This window comes from Callospermophilus lateralis, chromosome 7 (assembly GCF_048772815.1).
Source record: "Callospermophilus lateralis isolate mCalLat2 chromosome 7, mCalLat2.hap1, whole genome shotgun sequence".
In the NCBI taxonomy this organism is placed as follows: Eukaryota; Metazoa; Chordata; class Mammalia; order Rodentia; family Sciuridae; genus Callospermophilus; species Callospermophilus lateralis.
The window spans coordinates 6,332,420-6,355,672 of NC_135311.1; the positions used below are offsets into that span (position 1 = coordinate 6,332,420).

At 48.7% G+C, this 23,253-nt stretch overlaps 1 protein-coding gene and 1 long non-coding RNA gene across 7 annotated transcripts; one reads left to right on the forward strand and one right to left on the reverse strand.

Annotated features, from left to right (window-relative positions):
* Positions 1 to 8,638: 8,638 nt before the first annotated feature.
* Pmvk (phosphomevalonate kinase) lies at positions 8,639 to 18,078 on the reverse strand. Of its 6 annotated transcripts, XM_076862070.1 has the most exons (5): positions 17,743 to 17,891; positions 15,127 to 15,190; positions 11,790 to 11,942; positions 10,551 to 10,680; positions 8,639 to 9,173 (listed from the first exon to the last, which is right to left on the reverse strand). In XM_076862070.1, exons 1-5 carry the CDS (start codon positions 17,835 to 17,837, stop codon positions 9,019 to 9,021), a joined length of 597 nt encoding a protein of 198 aa, XP_076718185.1. In that variant the 5' UTR covers positions 17,838 to 17,891; the 3' UTR covers positions 8,639 to 9,018. The 6 variants fall into 6 exon arrangements, with proteins under 6 accessions (XP_076718185.1, XP_076718190.1, XP_076718188.1 ...); XM_076862075.1 differs by lacking the exons at positions 15,127 to 15,190; positions 17,743 to 17,891 and adding an exon at positions 18,056 to 18,078; XM_076862073.1 differs by lacking the exon at positions 15,127 to 15,190 and having other exon boundaries at positions 17,743 to 17,832.
* Positions 11,677 to 14,249, forward strand: LOC143403826 (uncharacterized). Its single transcript, XR_013091895.1, has 2 exons — positions 11,677 to 12,140; positions 14,099 to 14,249. It is a non-coding gene; the product is annotated as an uncharacterized LOC143403826 (long non-coding RNA).
* Positions 18,079 to 23,253: the final 5,175 nt, after the last annotated feature.

A 23,253-nucleotide genomic window follows, 5' to 3' on the forward strand; every position in this document is an offset into this window, starting at 1 on the left:
CCTGGAGCAAACTATTTCTTTCTCTGGGACTCAGTTTCCTCATCTGTAAGCAAGAGTTTTAGAGCTAGATGCCCGAGGTCTGTTATAACATTGACATTCTATTGCGTCCCATATCCAGAGGAGGAGCCCTCAGAAAGTGTCACGCAGTTGCTACACAGACCTTCCACAAGCCACCGGTGACAAAATAATGGATCAGGAAGTAGGTCACGGATCCACCTCCCACCTCCTGGCCAGTAGCTGTGGGCTCCCAAGGAACCCACCTTTGCCTGGACGCTCCCTGGACTCACCTGAAAAGAAAGGATTAAACATCTAAATTGCAAAGGGGGACACATCACTTCACTTGGCTGTCAGACAGAAGGCACTGTCTAGACCCAAAACTAGACCATGAGAGAGAGAGCAGTTGGTCCCCATATAACAAATGTTACTGAACTCCCTCCCAGTTACTTGTTATCAGGTCACAAGGGGACAGGACAAATATTTATATTCCACGTATGTATGTCAAGATACACTCCACTGTCATACATAACTAAAAATAACGAGAAATAAAATAAAAGGGGGGACTGGGTGTGGTTGCAAGCACCTGTAATCCCAGTGACTTGGGACTGAGGCAGGAGGATCACAAGTTCAAGGCCAGCCTCAGCAACTTAGCAAGATGTTGTCTCAAAATAAAAAATAAAAAGGACTTGGGGGTGGGGCTAAGGTTATGGCTCAGTGGTAGAGCACTTGCCTGGCTTGTGTGAGGCTCTGGATTTGATTCTTAGCACCACATATAAATAAATAAATAAAATAAAGGTCCACCGACAAAATATATATATATATATATATATATTTTTTTTTTTTTTTTTAAAGGGCTGGGAATATAGCTCAGTTGGCAGAGTACCTGCCTTGCATGCACAAGGCCCTGGGTTCAATGCCCAGCATGCCCATTCCCCCCCAAAAAAATACAAGTGGTAAAAAAAAAGAAGGACTGGGGTGTAGCTCAGTGGTAGAGCACCCTGGGTTTAAGCCCTACTACTACTATTACTATTAATGATAATAATAATGTTAAAAATAATAGTAGTAAATAAACAGCAAAAGGGCCATCTAAATGCTAAATAAACTAGAGGATTTTACACAGGTGCATTGGAGTCAGCTTGAGCCAGCTTCTGCTGGTTTGCAAGGGCCAATTTTTAAAGGGCTGGGAATTTTGCTAGCCAGTTGACATCACATTGGTTGCCTGATTAGCCATCGCGGAAGTTTTTACACCTCAGAAAAGATCAAATGCTACGAATCAGGGCTTTTTTGTCCCCTGAGAGCTGACAAACATTTGCCACTGGTGTAGGAAAAAGAGCACTGCAGCGGGAGACAGCCTGTTGTTGCTTCAGACACCCCCTGACTCAGACGCCCAGATGGCTGCCGACCTCTCAAGACAGCGAGCCTCTGAGAGCACGTCATTTCCCAGCACTTTCAGTTATTGTTTTGTTTGTTTTTTTAGAAACGTTTATTAAGACCTGTTAGGTGGGGCTGGGGACATAGCTCAGTTGGTAGAATGCTCCCCTCACATGCACAAGGGTTCAAGCCCCAGCTCCACAAAAAAAGAAAAGACCTACTAGGTGGCCCAGGTGGCAGGCATGGTGGCACATGCCTGTGATCCACAGCACAGGAGGCTGAGGCAGTAGGACTGCAAGTTCAAGGCCAGTCTCAGCAACTCAGTGGGCCCTACACAACTTAGCAAGACCCTGTCTCTAAATGAAAAATTTAAGAAGTGAGGGCTGGTGTGGGAGCCACTCTGAATGACCCATGCCTTCCAGTCCTGAAGCGAGAGGCTCTGACCCATCCCTATATTTCGTGGTGACTTCGGTGTTGTCCCAGCTCTGGAAGTGGAAGGCGTGTCATCAGGTGTAGGTGTGTCACCCGTGGGGTTCAGCTACACTCACCTGTTCCTTTGTGATACTACCCCTTTGCCCTGTGGGATAGAATGTTCCATGGACAGGCCCTCTGTGTGTCCCCTCCTCCTGCTCTGCCCTTGGGTGTGGCCTTCCTAGATGTCAGTCCACCTGCTGACAGTGGACATCAGGAAGTGAGACCTGACCCCCTGCCTCAATTGAATGGCTTCTCCTAGATAAAAGGGGTCAGCACGTGCTCTCTCTCTCTCTCTTTCTGCAGACCCTTCAGGTCACAGGAGCCATCACAGGACCCCAAAGAAAAAGAGTCTCTGTCTCTTGTGTGATTATTTCATGCAGCACAGTTCCCCCGGGGTGACCCTGAGTGTTCTCAGGCTGAGGATGTGGTTCAGTGGTTAAGCGCTCCTGGGTTCAATCTCTGGTACCAAAAAAAGAAAAGACCTACTAGGTGCCAGGCACCAGAGATTCAAAAGAAAAAAAAAAATGTTTCATAATTGCTCGCCAGTTGGTGGAAGAGTGAGAAAGTACACACGGTGCCGCACTCTGGGAATGGAGAGGGCCCAAACCCAAGCAACCAGGAGGGGCACTTCAGGCAGAATGAATGGCATATGAAAGGTGCCGAGGCATGGATGCTAAGGCATCTTCTTTTCTAAGAATTAACTCAGAACAGAAGCAGGAGGATCGCAAGTTCAAGGCCAGCCTCGGCAACTCAGTGAGAGCCTCAGCAACTTAGGGAGACCATGTCTCAAAATAAAAAATAAAAAGGCTGGGTAGCTCAATGGTAATGTTAGTTTCCAAAAGCCCAGATCCTCAGAGGAAGAGAGTTTGCCATCATTGCAGCCAGGTCCTTTGGCAGGGGCAAACATCCTCAGAGCACAGACGCCCAAGGTGACTGCTTCGGAGTGCAGCAAGCACTCAACAGACAAGACCATTTAAATTTCCATCTCATTATTCCATGATGTTTTACAAGGAACAATAAGTCACCAGCTTTTTCTTAAAATGTGTCCATGTTCTACCTTGGGTAAAGCCAGAGTTTGAATGTCAAAAATAAAAGACAGAAAAAGGAGGTCGCTTACCTTCAAAGAAACAAAAGTCAAGGTGACCTCAGACTCGGCAACCTAAACACTAGCAGGCAGGGAACCGGCCATGGATCCTGTGCAGCCATAGTACACATGTGGGGACAATAAAATGCCATTCTCTCATAAACATGGGTTTGGAAAATGTATCGCCCACGCACCTTTATGAAAAGACAACATTTGGAGACCCATCGACCGCAGGGAGAGGAATCAAAGTTTTAAAAATTCAAAAATGAGGAAGCCCAGGTACCACTAAAAGATTGAAAGGAGAAAACCAGCGAAGTCTAAAAAATGAAGGATGGTCATAAATTCAGTTTAAAACGAGACGGTAACCATTTATGGGAAATTCTAGAACAGGCAAAACAAAGCAGAATCAGCTGGGAGGGGAGGGGAGGGATTGAATAGGAAGGATTAAAATGTAACTTTCTAAAATGTTAGAAATAATTTCTATCTCCATTAGGGGTTGTTATACAGCCAGTGCATTTGTCAAAACTCATGGAACTATAACTTAAGATGGATCGGTACATTGTATGGAATTATATACAGTCCTCTTTGTTTTTTATTATGGGATAGGGTCTTGCTAAATTCCTGGGGCTGACCTTAAACTTACCCATCTTTCTGCCTCAGCCTCCCAAGCAACTTCGATTACAGGCGTGTACTACCACACCCACTTAATTATACATAACTTTTTGAAAAATGAATAATGAGGGGCTGGGGCTGGGGCTCAGTGGTAGAGCGCTTGCCTACCATGTGTGAGGCACTGAGTTCGATCCTCGGCACCACATGAAAAATAAAGATATTGTGTCCACCTATAACTAAAAATAAAATTTAAAAAATGAATAATGAAAATACTGAGTTTTCTAACCTATCAATATGGTATAATCTTATGCTCATTTAATTCTTTAATTTCTCTCAGCAGTGTTTTGTAGTCTTCAGTGAACAGGTTTTACCTGTGTTATGTCAGTTTTCTCTCTACTTCACTTTTCTATGCTACTGTAATTAGCTTTATTTTCTCCATTTTTGATTGCTTATTGCTGACAACTAGAAACAATTCATTTTTGTTATTGATCTTGTATTGTAGCTTGCAAACTTATTGAACTCATTATCAGTACCAGTAGCTTTTTTTGGCGATTCCATCACACGTTTTACCTACATGATCATATCATTGTAAACAGTTTCATTTCTTCTTTCCCAATCTGGATGCCTTTGATTTCTTTTTTTGTCTTATTGCATTAGCTAGAACCGCCATCAGAATGTTGAGGAGGCGAAGAGAGCAGACATCTTGCCTTGCTCCAATCTCCAGTGAAAGCACTTAGTATTTCACCAGCAAATACACTGCTAAGTGAGGATTTTGTGTAGATCTTCATTATCAGGTTGAGGACATTCCATTCTATTTCTAGCTTTTTGAAAGTTAATAAAATATGAATATGGGTCTTGTATCACAATAATCATCAGGAAAATGCAAATAAAATGAAATACTACTACATATATATCAGAATGGCTAAAATTTTTAAAAATTGAAGTACTGGTAAGGATGCAGACTAACCAAAGCTCTCATTCACTACTGGTGGCAGTATGGCATAGCCACTTTAGAAACGGTTTGGCAGTTTCTTAAAAAAGTTAAAAATGTACCTACCTAAGAGAAATGAAAGTACGTGTACATACAAAGAATTGTACATGAATGTTCATAGTTGCTTTGTCTTCTCCAAACATCGGGAACAATCCAGATGTCCGTCAACAGGCGAACAGGTAAACAATTACGGTATAGTCATGCCACATACCGGCAACAAAAAGGAAGTAATTCTTTATTTATTTTTCTTTTTATAACACTAGAGTGTATTTTGACATATCATACACACATTCCTGTGGTTGTACCTGATATGGGGTTTCACTCATCGTGTGTTCACATATGAACATAGGAAAGTGATGTCCCACTCATTCTACTGTGAATGAATTCTCTTCTTTGTGTGTGTGTGTGTGAGTGTATTATTTGTGAGAATGAATTCTTGATACCTGCAATAATGTGGACGAATCTCAAAATAATTATACTGAGTAGAAGAAGTAGACAAAAGGAACAGACACTCTATGATGTCTTACCCAAAATTCTTGAAATGCAAACTACTCTATGGAGACAGAAAGGAGATCAATGGTTGATTGCTTGTGAATGAGAGAAGAGAGGCAGGGAGAGGTGAGAGGAGGGATCAGACGGAATACCAGGAGATCTGGAGGGTGATGGACATGTTATGGTCATGATAAGTTTCACAGATGTATACATATGTTGAAAGTTATCCAATTGTACATTTTAAATAAATGCAGTTATTATGCTAATCTTATCTCAATAAAGCTATTTAGAAGTAGAATAATAAAAATCTTAAAAGAATATTACTGTTATAAATGATTAAAAGAATACATACATAATATTTAAAAATAACTATTCTCTGAGATTTTAACCATGAAGCTAGCAAAGAATAGTAGTAGGGTGAGGAGAATGTCTTAAAATACAAGCAGCCAGCCGGTCTAGTGGCGCACACCTGTAATCCCAGCAGTTTGGGAGGCTGAGGCAGGTATATTGCAAGTTCAAAACCAGCCTCAGCAACTTATAGAGGCACTAAGCAATTCAGTGAGACCCTGTCTCTAAATAAAATGTAAAAAAGGGCTGGGGATGTGGCTCAGTGGTAAAGCACCCCTGGTTCAATCCCTGGTACCAAAAAATAAATAAAAATCTCTCTCTCACACACACACACACACACACACAGCTAAATCCCCCATGATAATATGGGGGACTGAAGTCATATTTGGAGAACTGGCGGCTAACAAGAGCACGGAAGAACTGCGAGTCCAGCAGAGGCAGCTCTCATCAGCCACCGGGCCCCCCTTTAAAGGCATGGGTGCCAATCCTTCCCAGGTGGGGATGGACCTCTGACTCCCACATCACAAGCCTGTCACTCCTCCAAGTGCCCCGAGTCAGAAAGCAGGTTGGCACCCCTCCCAGAGTTCTCTGCTCCTCCACAGGAGACCCCCCAGCCCCCCACCCTGGCCATGCCACCCTGCCTCCTGTTCTTCACACTTAACTATCAGTGAGCCCTTACCCTGTACCACATCTGACAGATTCACGTCCATCTAGAGCTTTACCTCATGGCCCGAGAAGGCAGGAGTTGACTGCTTCAGAAGCAAGGAGGTACCAGCACATTCCCTCACACAGAGGGACCTCCCCCTGGGGAGGGCAATAAACATGGGCCTTGGGCACAGGCCTGTGTTCCTCGGGGACTGCTGTGGCCCCTCAGTGCCAGGTTCTGTTGGACCCACCTGTGTCTGCTTCCTGATCTTCTCACTGGAAGGCAAATTCCCCAGTGCCAGGGACCAAGTCTCTCTTGCAGCTGTGTCCCTCAGCTCCTAGGGCCACTGTGGCCCATGCCAGGAGCCCAGGAAATGGATGCGATGGCATGCATGGTGAGACGGCGCAGGGACCCAGGAGGTGATCACATCAGGCAGCACATGGTTCCCCACCCACAACCAGGAGGTTCCAACTCTGCCCCTGGATGGGTACCTCTGCCCCCTTCTAGAGTGGAGCCAGTTTGACTGACGAGAACATGGTGGGCTGAGTCAGAACGAGGCTGGACACCGTCGCCAATCTGTCTGCTTTCCAAGAGCCCTGGCTCTCCCCCGGCCTGTCTCGTGTTGCTTGGAACCCATTTCTCCTTGATTGTTCTCCCTACCCGTCTTTTTTCTCCTTCTTTTTTAATCCTCTTTTGCAATGCTGGGGATTGAACCTAGGACCCCAGGCTGCTGGACTCTACCACTGAGCACATCACCAGCCCCTCCTTCCCCTCTTCAAACTACCTTTGGGCCTGGCCTGGCGGCGCTTGCCTAAAATCCCAGCAGCTCAGGAGGCTGAGCCAGGAGGATCATGAGTTCAAAGCCAGTCTCTGCAACTTAGCGAGGCCCTAAGCAACTCAGTGAGACCCTGTCGCTAAATAAAATATAAACATGGGCTGGGGTGTGGCTCAGTGGTTGAGCACCCCTGGGTTCGATCCCCAGCACCAAAAAAGAAACCTATCCTGGCTCCCCCTCCCTCTCCCTGGCCAGACACTCCTGTCCTTCTCTGCTGGGTCGGCTCTGCCTCCTGTCCTTGTCAGGCTCCTGTCTCCCAACTGTGTCAACTCCCTAGGCCCCCAACACCATCTAAGATGACACCGTGACTGCAGGGGAGGCCAGCCCTGTACCCACCGTCCTTCCCTCCCACCAGCACTCCCCCCTTTCTAAGCCCCAAAGCCTTTTCTGCCTTCCTTACGCCCTGCACCACCTTCTGCCAAGCCCGGGAGTGACACAGGACACCTTCCTGCCCAACCTCCAGGGCAGTCCAGGGCAAAGCCACAAGTCCTCACCTGCCTGCAGCCCCGCCATAGCTCACCTGCACCTCGCCCATATACCCTTGTTCAGGGAATGGTTCTTCAATCAATCAGTCAGCAGTAAATAAAAACAACCTACAGGAAGCAGGAGCTTTGACGGTCACCCCAGGTTCTGTGTTGCTCTATGCTGAGATTCGCTCAGTGTCGTCTCACTTCAGGTCGCTGTTGGACTAGTTGCCCCTGGTAACCCTGAGTCTCCAGCTCAGGGCTCTTCTCAGAGTTGCAGCAGACCCCTGCCCACTCTCCCTCCGGGACACCTGTTCCGGGTGTGTCATCCAAAGACCTGACCTCCATTTTTGCAGGACTTGGACCCGGTGACTTTGGGTCACTTCCATGACTGGGATCGGTCACCAGCATCTGCTCTGGCTCAGAGGAAGACTCCCTAGCAGCAGGGACAGTGCGCCCAGCACAGAGGGCCAGCGCTCACCCGGGCGTGTCAGGCCTGGAGTGCCACTCAGTCCAGCCACCTTCCCTCAGATTCTCTCTGGCGTGGAGTTCAGCACTCTGGCACCTTGGGGTACACGTCTGTCCCTCCCCTAGCTGAAAGTGCTTTGAGGAACAGCCCAGGTCCTGCCCCTCGTAGTGCGCTCAGGGTCTGGGGCCCAGCAACACGGTGGTGATGGGGGGTGAAGACACTTGGGGAAGAGTGTGCCAGGTTTTGTTGGGTCACACTGAGCATCGACCGCTTCCGTGGTCCCCTTTCTATGAGCACTGGCAGAATCTGAGGGAGGAGAACAAGCCAGGGCTAGAGAGCTGGGGCACTTCAACTTGGCCAGGGGAGGGCAAGTGGCTGAGGGGCTTAGTGCCATGTTCACAACGACGTAGCGGATGGGGCTGGGCCAGGCATCGGGGCTGCATCTCACTCTGAGCCCTGACACCTGACCCTCTGACCCTGGCCAACTGTTTGACCGCTCTGAGTTCTTGGCACATGCTAAATGCACATGAAAATACTGTCCCTGCCCAGTCCACAGGGTGCTATGATGAAATCCGGAGATTGTGAAAAGCCATATAAACATGAGGACACTCTCCGGAGACACTCTGAATGGGACACTAAGTCTTTCTTGGAACTCTCCCCGAGCATAAGACCTTCAGATCCCAATCCCACCTGCAACACAACAGGCCTCTCACCTGTGGGGTGCAGGCACAGGATGCCAACCAGCAGGTGCAAGGTGATGCAGGGACCCACATCCACCATGACACCCAGGGCCCTTCCGAGCCCCACGCGGTCCAGGTTGGCACTGGGGAAAGGAGAGAAATCCAGCTCTGCGCGTGTGTTCCAAGGAGGTTTATTAGTAAGCACACTAGGGAGCTCTGGGTCCTTGCCCAGAACGAGGGGCTGAGAACATCCAGACAGGGACGTGGGGCCACCAGAGCCAACAGGCCTGGCTCCCGTGGAAATGGCCACGTTCCTGCTTCAAGCACACAGGATTCTCCCTCCTGTGCCCTCTATGTGTCCTCCTGAGGAGGCAGGGAAGTCGGGGGCCTTCTCCCCAGAGAGCCAGCTCCCTCAAGGTTGCCTAACTTGCCTGACAACCACCCGCCCTTGCCCCAAGAAATCTGGACAGGCCCTGTCCGCTCCCCGACCTTGGTCAGGGTTGGGACCCCCACATCCTGCAGAGCCAACCCCAGGCCCAGCCCAGCACGCCCAGCTCACTTCGAGAGCCTGACAGATAGTCTTGAGTGGACAAATTCCAGCAGGTTGGCCAACTGCTCCTCCAGGCGCTGCTCATCTCCGTGGTTCTCGATGACCCAGTCAAAGTCCCCAAAGTCGTCCAGGCCGCATTCTGACTCAGCGTCATCCACCCCTGTGGAGAGGCATGGTGAAGTCAGGCCCCAGCCCTGCAGGCGTGGAGGCCAGCTGGCTCAGGCGGAGAGGGTCCTCCCGCTGCCTCTTCACTACTGTCCCAAAGTCAAGCTCTGCCCGCCTGGAGGGCATCCCCACCCCATCCCCACCCGCTCCAACACTGTGGTGCAGGCGCACCGCCCACGGCCAGCCGACTGAACTCTTCACTTGCCACTTCGCACACAGGGTGAATCGCATCATGGGAAACCACAAACAAGCTGGGCATGGTGGCCCATGCCTGTGACCCCAGCCACTTGGGAGCTAAGGCAGGGGGACCTCAAGTTAAAAGCCAGCCTCAGCAACTTAGTGACACCCTGTCTCAAAATAAAACAATATGAAGGGCTCAGGATGTGGCTCAGTGGTAGAGCACTCCTGGACTCCATCCCCAGTCCCAGAATAAAATAAAATAAAACCACACACAACCCAAAAGGCATGATGCTTCAGTGTGAATCACGGCTATGTTCATTTCCTTCTTTCTTTTTTAGTAGAATGGACACAATACTTTTATTTTATTTATTTTTATGTGGTGCTGAGGATCCATCCCAGTGCCTCACACAAGCCAGGCAAGTGCGCTACCACTGAGCCACAACCCCAGCCCCCCCAGCCCCCGCTGTGTTCATCTCTACCCTCCATCTGTCTGATTCAGTCCTCCCAGGAGGCCAGTGTGCAGGGCTAGAAGCAGAGGCGTTCTCTGTGGCCCTCGTGTGTCACGGGCCAGGGAACAGCAGCATCCACTTGGTGGGTTTGGGGCACTGGTCAGTGAGCTGCTGCCTGCAAGGTGCTCAGCCCAGCCTGGCCGACAGGAGGGCCCAGGAGACCCGCAGGCAGCAGGGTGGTACCCTTGACCTGAGCTTCTGTGGCACAGTGACCAGAGGCAAGCTGGAGGCCTGAGCTGGTCTTCAGAACAGCCTGCAAAGCCAGTCCTGGGCCAGCGTCCTCGGGACACCCCGCACCAGGTGTGTGCATCAAGAGGAACTACGCTGGTCAGGCTTTCTCCTCCCCGGCTGTCAGCCCCCACAGAGCTGCAAGGCAAAGGTGAGGGTCATGGGGTGGGTCTCAGCCAGACCCCCAGAGAAGCCCATTGGCCTTGAGAAGACAGCCTGGGTAAAGGGACCAAGTCAGAGTCACAGGGAGACCTTGACCCTCCAGAACAACCTCTGCCGTCCCACTCCTGAGCCCTAGGCCTCAGACCCCTCCTTGGAACCTCTCCCTCACTGTCCTCAGGCTTACCAAGGAGCCAGCAGGAGGCCCAGGACACTGGGGTCAGGGTCCGTGTCCTCCACACGGTGTGTCTCATCTGTGAACCAAGCCCTGGGGACAGATGCTACAAGCAGCTTACCTGGTGTGAACACCCAGCCCCGCTGCTGCCGGCTCTGCTCCGAGGCGAACACGCGGACCGTCTGCATCGCAGCCCCATAGGCCTCCCGAAACCACTGGATGTCAGACACCCTCCGTGTGTCACTCACCAGCTGCAGGGCAGGGACACAGGCAGGTTGCTGCAGCTGGCAGGAAGGGGGATACCAGAGAAACCAAACCACTGCGCAGCTCCAGCCCGGCATCGTGAGCACCAGAGCAGCTAGGACAGAGCAGCTGGCCTCAGTTCCTCATTCCATTCGGTCACACACTGAGAGATCACTGCTGAGTGCCGACCCCCTGCAGACTGCTTGTTCACGGACTAGAGCACTGCACAAGGGTTTCAGGAAGCACCTACTAGGTGCTGGCACTGTGCTGAGGCTAGAGTGGTAAAATGCACCTGTCTTCAGAGCCTATAATACAGCTGGGCACAGTGGCACATGCCTGTAACCCCAGTGACGCAGGAGGATTGCAAGTTCAAGACCAGCCTCAGTCTTGAGGCTTGTGGCTCAAGCGGTAGCGCGCTCGCCTGGCATGCGTGCGGCCCGGGTTCGATCCTCAGCACCACAAACAAAGATGTTGTGTCTGCCGAAAACTAAATAATAAATATTAAAAAAAAATTCTCTCAAAAAAAAAAAAAAAAAAGACCAGCCTCAGCAACTCAGTGAGGCTCTAAGCAACTTAGCTAAACCCTGTGTCAAAATAAAAAATAAACAAGGGTTGGGGATGTGACTCAGTGGTTGAGTACCCCTGGGTTATCCCCAGTACCAAAAAAAGAAAGAAAAACAAAACGAGATTGATTTATTTAAGGAACAGAGAAGGAAGGGGCAGCTGCAGCTCAGAGAGTGAAGAGGCTGAAAGGAGCAGGAGCAATGTCCAAAAGTTCACGTTAAGGACTGATCTTGTTCACAAGAATGACGGGTAGCCACCAAAGGGTCTTGTTTTGGGTCCCCCCACCCCAGTATTCCCAAGTAGCTGACATGACAGGCATGCGCATCCAGCACTAAAGTGTTGCAGACTACCGGTGACACGAGTAATGTTCTTTGTAAAAGGCTGCTGCCTGATGAAGGGATCACAGGACAAGAGCCAGAGCCAGAGACCGAGAGGAGTGGAGGCTGCTGTGACGCCCGGGGAAAGACGGGACCAGGGCAGGGCAGACAGGGGACTGGGAACAGTGAGGGCTGTGGAGAGAAGTTGTCCTCAGGCTGCCAAGGTGACCTCTTACCCAGACGGGCTGGGAGACGCCTTCTACGATCTTCCTGCAGAAAAAGCCCGGGTCGGCCCGGCGCTTCTCCTCCCCCCAGCGGATCATGTCCCTCCGATAAGCCTCCTTGTAGGTGCTGGCGTCCAGAAGTCTCTGGAAGTCCAGGCCGTGCTCCTGTCCAAAGCACATTACGCCTCAGGCACTGCTCTCTCAACCTCGAAGGCCCTCCTAGAACTGGAAGAGCAGGCCCTGTCGCACCACCTCCCCAGCCCGCCACCTCCCCAGCCGTAGAGCAAGAATGACTCCAGCCATTAGGCCAAAGGTCTGCAAAGGAGAGAGTTCTGGAACCGAACAAACCCCAGGCACTCAAAGGTGAGAGAAAGGTCTGGGGTCTTCCAGAAACTGTTTCCATCTGTCTTTGAATGTTTGATGTGGTTTTCTCTTTGCAAATTTTACCTTCCCAATTATTTCTGGCTTAAACTAATCCTGAAATTAGTTGGCAACCCCTGGGCACAGGCTTAGCCTTCAACTCAAGTGGGAAATCTGACAAAAACCAACAAACTTCACAGCACGTCCTCCCTCACCCCAACTCCTGCCTTCCGCCCTCCCCTTCCCCTTCCCCACATTCCTGGCACTCTGCTGAAAACCCTGGTCCCCCACCCAGGGAGCTGCCTCCAGACCTGGCCTCCCCTTCTCCAGGATCCTGACAGCCAGAGGGCACATCCAGAGGGTCCAGGCCAGGAAGGGGTGTGAAGAGCGTCACCCGCTCAGGTCTGGTTCCCCTTCAGCAAGGCCTTCCCCCCAGGCTCCCTCTCTCCTCCTGCTTTTCTGGGATGAGGGTAGGGGATGGAGACTGAGCCCAGAGGCACTTACCACTGAGCCACATTCCCAGCCTTTTTCACCTTTTGGAGACAAGTTCTCGCCAAGGAGCCCAGGCCGACCTCAAACTTGTGATTCTCCTGCCTCAGGAGCCAGTGGGACTTGTGCCACTGCATCTGCAGCAGCTCTCAGCTCCTTGGTCCCCACCTGATGCCCTGTTCCAAGGAGAGGGCAGCAGCTACCTCCTGCTTATCAGCTATCCCCTCCCCTCCACTGGGAGCATGTGGCCTGCTTGTTGGTTATGTTTCCACCTGTGACTTGGGTCATCAATTTAGCAATGTTTTTTTCTTTTTTTTTTTTCTTTTTTTTGGGGGTGGGGTAGAGGATTGAACTCAGAGGCACCTAACCACTGAGCTTCATCTCCAGCCCTTTTTTGTGTTTTATTTTGAGAAAGGGTCTCACCGAGTTGCCGAGGGCCTCACTAAGTTACTGAGGCTGGCTTTGAACATACGATTTTCCTGCCTCAGCCTCCTGAGCCCCCTGGATTACAAGCGTGAGCCACCGCACCCAACTCAATTCAGTAACAGGGCAGGAGGGTCTGTCAGGGCCTCCTCTGGAAGACTTAAAAATGCAAACTCAAACTCCTGCCCTTTCCTCCCTGATCCATCTGGGTTCTGGCTCAGCAGATCTGGAGTAGGCCCCGATCTGGGATTTTTCAAGTGGATCAGTGGTTTTGAAACTGTTCCTCAGGTCCCACTGGAAAAAGCTGAGTAGTACCTCCCCTTGGCCCTCCTCCCTCCTTCTCCCACTACCTGTTAACCCCACCCCACGAGGGGGCTCTTCTGTGAAAAGCTGATCTCACCCTCTGGGGTCCCTTCCTGAAGTCAAAATTCTGGGAGTTTCTATTTATTTTGTAAATTCCATTCTAACATCAACCAAAAAAAAAAAAATCTTTTTAAACCTGTATGATTCAAAATTCAAAAGATACAAATTCATTTGCAATGAAAAAATGTCTCCCAGGAACAAGGAAGTTCTGCATCCAACTTCATCGAGAAAGATTCTCCATAGAAAAAAATTGCAATCCCACAGTCCCTCAGACTGCCCGGCTGTGGATGGGCCCGCACAGGAGGCGGGTCCGCGGGGACAGAAGGCTGCTCCCACGGAGGCAGCGTTACTGCGCAGAAGCTGGGATTAGTTCCCTTTGTGTGGCCCCAGAGGCCACACTGGGCAACTGCCCTGAGCCCAAGTCCCTGGGAGTGTGCACCTGGATGCCAAGCCACAGAATGTGGGCCACTAGGGGGCTCTTCTCTGTGACAAGCTGATCTCACCCTCTGGGGTCCCTTCCTGAAGTCAAGATTCTGGGAGTTCCTGTTTATTTTCTAAATTCCATTTTAACAACAACAACAACCAGTTTTGTTTTTTTTTTTAAACCTATATGGTTCAAAATTCAAAAGACGCAAATTCATTTTCAATGAAAAGATCTCTGTCCCACCTCTGTCTCCCCCCTGCAGGGCAACGGGACAGTCTCCCATGTGTCTTTCCCAGGAAGTGCACAGAATCCCAGCACCTGAGCAGTGCTTAACAAAATGCAAGGCACCTCCCACGTATGCACTTGTTGAGGAACTGGGTATATAAGCAAATATAGTCTTAATTCTTCTGTAATTCTCGGTCACAAAGTCCTTTCCAAATGTTGCATTCTCTACTGTTACGGTACATCTCCACCGAGAATCATGTGGTGATGCTGGAACCTCTAAGAGGAATTAAAGCTTCTCTCTTGGGACTGGAGGGGTTACGGTGAGAATGGGTTGTTATAAAGTAATCGTGGTACCTTCCCTCAATCTCTCTTGCCATATGACCTTGCTTTTGCTCACTGTTCTTCCACCATGAGGTTCTTACCAGCAGCCAGGTGAATGTTGGCACCATGTTCTTGTACCACCATAACTCTTTTCTGCACAAACTACCCAACCCCAGGTATTTTGTTATAGCAACACAAAACAGATTTAGATGTACCACACTATTCTACAACTTGTGCTCTTCATTTAACGACAACTCATGTCACTAAATATCTAAGGAGAAAATTCTAGGGCATTCCATCAGGCCAGCAGGGAAGAGGGGAGATGTAAGCTGTCATTTTTCTGTGCAGACATATGCATATCAAATGGCATCAGAGCTGTCAACTTGAATATCTATAGCCTTCCCTGGACACCCTTTTGAACGTGCTCTGCAGAGGTGATCAGGAGTAAGCGAGGCTATTAAGAAAGACGCTTAAGGGACTGGGGCTGTGGCTCAGCGGTAGAGCGCTCGCCTTGCACGTGCGAGACCCTGGGTTCAATCCTCAGCACCACATAAAAATAAACAAATAAAGATATTGTGTCTAACTGAAAAATAAATATTAAAAAAAAAAAAAAGGCGCTTAAGCTGAAAATGTCCCCAAAATACCCCTCACAGAAAACCAAGAGATGGCTACCATTCTGCCAGCAGCAGTCACATCTCCAAAGCCTGGGAGATGGTTCCCAGATGCCACAGAGCCACCACCTACCTGAGCATATTGCTCCTTGAGTGGGCCAGAGAGCCGGAGAATAGCACAGATGTCAGCTCCAAGTCTGTGGGACAGGGAGATACAGGACCCCGTCAACCTAGGGCTTCCTGGAGCCTCCAGGCTCCAGAAGAGAAGTCCAGAGGCCTCGGTTGGCAGCTGTCACTGTGGCCGCTCTCAACGCCCCTGACCCCTTTTCCTTATCTATAAACAGGGATAAGAGTTTCTTTCTCCCAAACAGGATTATTATGAAATTCAAATGAATATAAAGGAGCCCTGACGCTAATGGATAAAACGTAGGATGATAAGTACACTGAGAACCTCCAAGCCAGGCACGGAGGCCCACACCTGTGATCCCAGGGGCTCAGGAGGCGGAGGCAGGAGGATCACAAGTTCAAAGCCAGCCTCAGCAATTTAGTAAACGCTAAGCAACTCAGCGAGACCCTGTCTCTAAATAAAATATATAAAAGGGCTGAGGGCTGGGGCTGTAGCTCAGTGGCAGAGCGCTTGCCTAGCATGCATGAGGCACTGGGTTCAATCCTCAGCACTACATACAAATGACTAAATAAAATAAAGGCATTCTGGGGGACTGGGATTGTGGCTCAGCAGTAGAGTGCTCGCCTAGCGTGTGCAGGGCGCTGGGTTCAATCCTCAGCACCACATAAAATAAATAAATAAATAAAGGTTGTGTCCAATAATTTAAAAAATGTATTTAATAAACAAATAAATAAAATAAAGGTATTCTGTCCATCTACAAAAAAAAAAAAAAATTTTAAGCGGGGGAGCGGGAAGGGCTGAGACTGGGACTTGGTGTTTAATTGCCCCTGGGTTCAAACCCTGGTGCAAAAAAAAAAAAGAAAGAAAGAAAGAAAATCCACCAGGCCTCCAGGCCTAATGATATTCTGCCTCAATTAAGTTACAGCTAGTACCCTAAACCCAGTCACCACCAGGGATATCTCAGCCTCAACTAACTTGGTCACCACAACATAAAAAACTCATCCATTCAGTTGTTCCATGATCTTAGTCAGTCATTTATTGGGCACCATATTTGATTCCAGGTAACAGAAATATGAATGAGATACACAATTTCTGCCCTGGCCTTGAGCTGCTCACACCTACACTTAAACACCAACGTGGTGAGATGAGTGTTCTTATTTTCAGATGAGGAAATTGAGGCTAAGTGAGGGTAACTGACTCACCTGAAGCAACCCTGTAACTAATGAAACCAGTATGAGTTAAATAAAAATAGCCAACGTTTCATTCCTGAGCCAAGACTTATTCTCTAAGCCATTTACATGTATTACCTCATTTAATTCTTCCACCATCCTGTCTTTGTCTGCATTGAACAAATGTCAAAACTGAGGCAGAGTCAATATGAAATGTGTACCAGATGGGCCACTAAGGCTGAGCTACAATGTGAATCCCAGAAGTCTAATCTCAGAACCTCTGTTTCTTAATGCTATTTAACTTCCAGAGCTGGGATGCAATTTAGGAAATGATGGTAGATACTTGGTGGTGAATTTGTGTATGGATCTCTGCCCCGGAATCCCCCACAACCTCTCAGAACCCCCAGGGTACCCAAAACAGTTTCCTGACACCACACCCTACTAGCCCTCAAGGGGAGAGGAGCACCTGGCTGTGGTGCACCTATAATCTCAGCAATTTGGGAGGCTGAGGCAGAAGGATTACAAAATCAAGACCAGCCTGGGCAACTCAGTGAGAATCTGTCTCAAAATAAAAAACAAAAAGGACTGGGGGTGTAGCTCAGCGGTAGAGCACCCTGGATTCAATCCCCAGTATGGGAATAAAAAGCGGAGAGGAGCCCCACTCCACTTTCTCCCCTTCTCTGCCCTCCTAGCCCAGTCCCCAGCAAAAATGCCAGACAGAATATCTTGCTCCAAGAAAAAACAATGAGCGAAGGCTAAAGGCATTATTATTATTTGGGGGAAGTGGTGAGCTAAAACTGAAATAACCCAGTCCCTGGAGTCAATAAAACTGAATTTGAATCCTGGATTCGCCACTTAATTTGCAACCCAGCAAATTTTGTTTTTAACTTTTCAGAGCCTCCCTTGCTTCATCTGTGAAGTGGAGAGGCAAATAACACTACACAGTACCTACCAAAGGTTATGATGATTAAATAAATTAATACAGGTACAGTGCCGGGCATATAATAAAGACTTATTAAATCCCTACTATTAGGGGTCCTTGTCCTCAATGAACAATAAAGATTGCCTTTGGAACCAGACACATACGGGGTATGTTTTTAAAGAAATCCCTTATCTGTGCGTCAATTTCTTTATTTGTAAATTACCTCACAGCACTGTCATGAGAATAGGAAAAGTATACAGAAAGTGCCTTGGTAGTCACTGTTTCTTTGGTGACTCCTGGAGAGACAGACCTACAGCTAAGGGCTTTGCAGAAGTAGTCGCCTGTCTTTGGAGTGGGCGTGTGCAGACGGCTGTCTTAAGTGATGGTGGGAATCCTGCATCTTCTCCTGCTCCTCCTGCCCGGCCACCAGAGAAGCTGGGGTCCGAAGCCCACTCCAGCAGACCCACACGCTCCCCTGGGTCGCCGGACGCAGTGAGCTCCCTCTCCTCCTCCTCCCCTCCCCACAGACACCTGCTCTGCAGCGCCTCGGTCACGAAGTCCTTCCCGGATTTTCTCTTCCCGCTAAACAGCAGCACCAGTCGCGGGGTGCCTCCCTGCGGGGCCATGAGGCCACTCGGCTTTCCTATCCCTAACGCGGACCCATCGTACCCCTGAAATCGGGCCACTCCGCGCGCAATGGACGTGGCCACTGGGAGAGGCAAGGAGGAGGGATCCTCTCCCTCTTCATAGCCGTAATGAGGACTGAGGCCCCTCCGTCTTCCATATGTCTTAATTCATGACTAAACAAGTACGGAGAGAAGAAAAAAGGAGAAAATGTACATACACAAAAGAGGCTTATTTCCAGGGCAGCCTTCTCCCCCAAAGAAGCTCCCCCTCTGGAGCGCACTTGAGCCAGTCCAGCCCCGCCCAGAACCGCACGTCACGGCCGCGCCTCCGAAACCGACGGGCGGGGAGGAGTCGGACGCAACTACTTTTCTCAGAGGGGGGACAACATCTTAAAATTTCCAGAGATGGACCTCATCTTCCCCCCAGATAGCCTAAAACATGATGAAAAAATATTATACCTAATAATGTGGAAGGATTTTTCTCGACTGCTTTTTTACTTGTGTTTTATGACCCATGTGATTAAACAAACTTGTATTTGCCCCACAGTGGAAATGGGTCTTTCTGGAGATGTAAAACACGGTAATGACCTGATAGGGCTGTGTCTCGTGACGTCATCCAGAGGGTGGCGCTTAGCTGCTTCTTGTGAAACTTCTTGTGAAACCGGTTTTGTCAGCGGGCAGGCCGATGGGATTTGACCCTTTTGACCCAGCAAGAAATCTGTATCCCTTTTCTAGCCGCATCCTGCTCTCCAAAGGTTTGGGGAAGCTGGAAAGCTCGGAATGACGTGGCTTTGGATGAGATTAACCGGTTTTATCCGGAGACCATCTCCCGGCCAGGAGTTGAGAATTAGTTATCTGTCCCTTCCTCCAGTGTCCAGTTCTGCCTCAGCCCGCTCCAGGACACCTCCTCCCAGTTAAGTAGGCACAGTTGTCTTTAGTCCTGAGTCTCTGTCCTGCATTTTTTCCGGGCTTGTCAAAACAGAGCCTGCAAACAGTTACTGCCTCCATATGATGGGTTATCAAATTATGTAAGAAGAGACTTAAGTGAAGTGAGGAGACGTCCTTGAGATAAACCCTGAATATTGAAAAAGAGGCACAAAAGAATGATAAGATGCAAAGAGAATAGATTTCAGGAGGATTTTTTAAAGCAACTCAAAATTTTAACTGTGCTCATGAGGAAGGCACTTCAGATAGGGCAGAGTGGAAAGAGTTTTAATCCTAGTTTTGACACTTCATGGGAATGTGACCTTCAGCCAGTCAAAACCTTCACCACCCATGATGCCCACCTCACAGGATTGCAATAAGAGGGAAATAAAGAAAATATATGCTAACATGCAACAAGACACCTCATGAATTCTAAAGTATCATCCAGTTGTAAGGGATTGTTATTTGCTCTTAGCCCTCTGTGTTTTTATTATGGTTTATAATTCAAGCCAGGATCGGATTTCCAGTTCACCTTCTGTAAACATTTACATGGGCCTCCCCTGAAAGCCCAGATCTCAGCTAGACCAGCAGAAGCTACAAGGAATAGCTCCCTTCTCACTTTCCTGCTTTCTAATTACTAGAAAAGAGTCAGAACTTCCCCAAGTGTCTCTTCCCTCACCTGACCCAATCTGCCTCTACTTCCCTCGTCTGCTCTGAAGTCAGACTCCCTGAAATTTCCAGTCCCTCATCAAAAAACCTCCCGCATCCTACCCTCTCCTCCAGCTTCTCTGTCCCTGCTGGCTGCCCTCTCCGGTGGAGCCTTCCTTCTCCCCCAGCCCTCAGTCTCAGCAAGGCCTCCCTCTCCCTCCGCTTCAGGTTCCAGTCCTTTACCTGCCTCTGGGAAAACTCCAGCTCCTCTAAGTTTCTTGCCACCTGGCTGGGCTACCCTTACCCTCCTCAGGGTTAACTACCACCCATCATGGTGGCTCCTTCTTGTTCCCTGAGACTTAATCAATGGCTTCTGGGTTTGGGTTTTTTGTTTTTGTTTTTGTTTGTACCAGGGTTTGAACCCAAGGGTGCTAAACCACTGAGCCACACCCCCAGCCCTTTTTTATATTTTATTTAGAGACAGGGTCTCACTGAGTTGCTTAGGACCTCGCTGAGTTGCTGAGGCTGGTATTCAATTTGCAATCCTCCTTCCTTAGCCTCCTGAGCCACTGGGATTACACTCATGCCCCACCACACCCTGTGGCCTTGGTCTCCTTTTCCTCCCAGTTCTTGTCATCATTCTCAGGGACTTGAGTCTCACTGATTACCTCTTCTGGCCAGTTCATTCAACAATGATCTGCTGCTCAATTCCTTGGCCCCGGATGATCAAAGCTTTTTTCCATTTTTCCTCCAACACCAGCTCCTATGGACACACTCCCAGCCTTGTCACCACCAGAAAGCCTCAATCTGCCAGTGCACACACTTATCCACCCAGCTCTTCAAGAATAGTCACTCAGCCAGGGCGGTGGCACATGTTTATTTTTTTTATTTATTTATTTTTTTTAAAGAGAGAGAGAGAGAGAAAGAGAATTTTTTTATTATTTATTTTTTAGTTATCGGCGGACACAACATCTTTGTTTGTATGTGGTGCTGAGGATCGAACCCGGGCCACACGCATGCCAGGCGAGCGCGCTACCGCTTGAGCCACATCCCCAGCCCCGGTGGCACATGTTTATAATCCTAGGTATTTGGGAGTTTGAGGCAGAAGGATCACAACTTGGGAGACCAGCCTGGGAAACTTAGCAAGACTTTATCTCAAAATAAAAAATAATAAGAGGCCCAGAACAGCCAAAGCAAAAGCCCTTAGCAAGAAGAGTGAAGCAGGAGGCATCACAATACCAGACCTTAAACTATATTACAGAGCAGTAGTAACAAAACAGCATGGTATTGGCACAAAAATAGACTTGTAGCCCAATGATACATAATAGAGGACACAGAGACCAACCCACATAAATACAGTTATCTCATACTACACAAAGGCACCAAAAACATATATTGGAGAAAAGATAGCCTTTTCAACAAATGGTGCTGGGAAAACTGGAAATCCATATGCAACAAAATAAAATTAAACCCCTATCTCTCACGATGCACAAAACAACTCAAAGTGGATTAAGGACTGAGGATTAGACCAGAGACACCTAATAGAAGAAAAAATAGGCCCAAATCTTCATCGTGTAGGATTAGGCTCCAACTTCCTTAACAAGATACCCATAGTACAAGAAATAAAATCAAGAATCAATAAGTGGGATGGATCCAAACTGAAAAGCTTCTTCTCAGAAAAAAAAAAAAAAATTAGTGAGGGGAATAGAGAGCCTACAGAATGGGAGCAAACACACACACACACACACACACACACACACAAAAGATAACCCAATCAATAAATGGGCCAAGGAACTGAATAGACATTTCTCAGAAAATGATATACAATCAACCACCAAATATATGAAAAAATGTTCAACGTCTCTATCAGAGAAATGCAAATCAAAACTCCTCTAAGATTTCATCTCACTCCAGTCAGAATGGCAGCTATTAAGAATATAAACACTAAGCATTGGCAAGGATGTGGGGAAAAGGCACACTCATACATTGCTGGTGGGACTGCAAATTGATGTAACCAATATGGAAAGCAGTATGGAGATTCCCTGGAAAACTGGGAATGGGGCTGGGGATGTGGCTCAAGCGGTAACGTGCTCACCTGGCATGCGCGGGGCGCTGGGTTTGATTCTCAGCACCACATAAAAATAAATAAAGATGTTGTGTCCACCAAAAACTGAAAAATAAATATTAAAAATTCTCTTTCTCTCTCTCTCTTTAAAAAAAAAAAAAAAAAAGACTGGGAATGGAACCACCATTTGACCCAGCTTTCCCACTTCTTGGTTTATACCCAAAGGACTTAAAAAACAGCATAGAACAGGGACACAGCCACATCAATGTTTATAGCAGCACAATTCACAATAGCTAAACTGTGGAAGCAAGCTAGATGCCCTTCAGTAGATGAATGGATAAAGAAACTGTAGTGTATATACACAATGGAACCTTACTCAGCATTAAAAGAGAATAAATCATGGCATTTGCAGGTAAATGGATGGAGTTGGAGAAGATAATGCTAAGTGAAGTTAGCCAATCCCCAAAAACCAAAGGCCCAATGTTTTCTCTGATGTGTGAATGCTGATCCATTATGGATGTGGGGGGGAGCATGGGAGGAATGGAGTAACTTTATACAGAGCAAAGGGGAGGTGGGGAAGGGAGGGGGCATGTGGGTAGGAAAGATGGTGGAATGGGATGGACATCATGACCCTAAGTACACGTATGAAGACACCAATGGTGGGACTCTACTTCTCTACTTTGTGAACAACCAGAGATACATAAAGTTGTGCTCTACAAGTGTACTATGAATCGAAGTGCGTTCTGCAGTCGTGTATAACAAATTAGAATAAATAAATAAATTTTTTAAAAATGGCCCGGGATGTAGCTCGGTGGTGGAGTGCCCCCACTGGCTCAAATACTCCCCAAGCCAGAACTTGCCTCCCGAGCCCCCCACTAGCCCATGAAATTCTCTGCTACCTAACATCTGCCTTTCCTTCCTTCCACAACCCAGGGGACTGTCAAGGAGGTACCATGTGCAAAGCCTTGGTGAGCTCAAGGGCTGCCCCTAGGGGCACTATTCAGAGGCAGGTGCTGGTGAGTGGGGGCAGGAAAGGGAAAGTGCAGCCCCTGGGTAGAGCCCGCGGGGGAAGTGGGAGGCCAGAGTCCTTGACCACTCAGATGGGAAGCCAGGTATGTCTGCCACCACTGCCCCATGGAGGTGCAGGAGGAGGAGGCCTAAAGAGCAACAGAGAGGTGTCTCCCCAGCTCAGGAACCTCTTCCCCAGAAAGCCCACCACTTAAGGAGAGGTTTGAAACCAGGCGGGTGAGGTGGTGCGAGTCTGGAATCCCAGTCACTCAAGAGTCTGGGGCAGGAGGACCCAGTTCCAGGTCAGCCTGGGACACTCAGTGAGACCCTATCTCAAGATAAAAAATAAATAAAAAGGGATGGGATGTGGCTCAGGGGTAGACCACCCCTGCGGTCAATTCCCAGTGCCAAAGAAAAGAGAGAGATTTGCTTCACAGGCCAAAAGGACAGCCTGGACATCGACCGCAGGCCTGCCTTCTGTAGTCACCCACCTAAAAACAGTGTGAGCCTGGGGGACCCGCCCACCCAGCGCTGCAGAGCCTGGAAGAGGGTCAGCGCCCACACAGCAGGCCTGTCCATCGTAGGACGAGATGCCGTCTGTCTCTGGCTCAGGACATCCACTGTCCCTGCTTACCGTCATGCTTCTGATTCTAGTTTCTCCTCCCACGGCTGTTCCCAACCGACCCAGCCAATCCTCCACCCTGGCCAGTTCTTTCTTTTCTTTTTTAGTGGTAGGTGGACACAATACCTTTATTTTATTTATTGATTGAT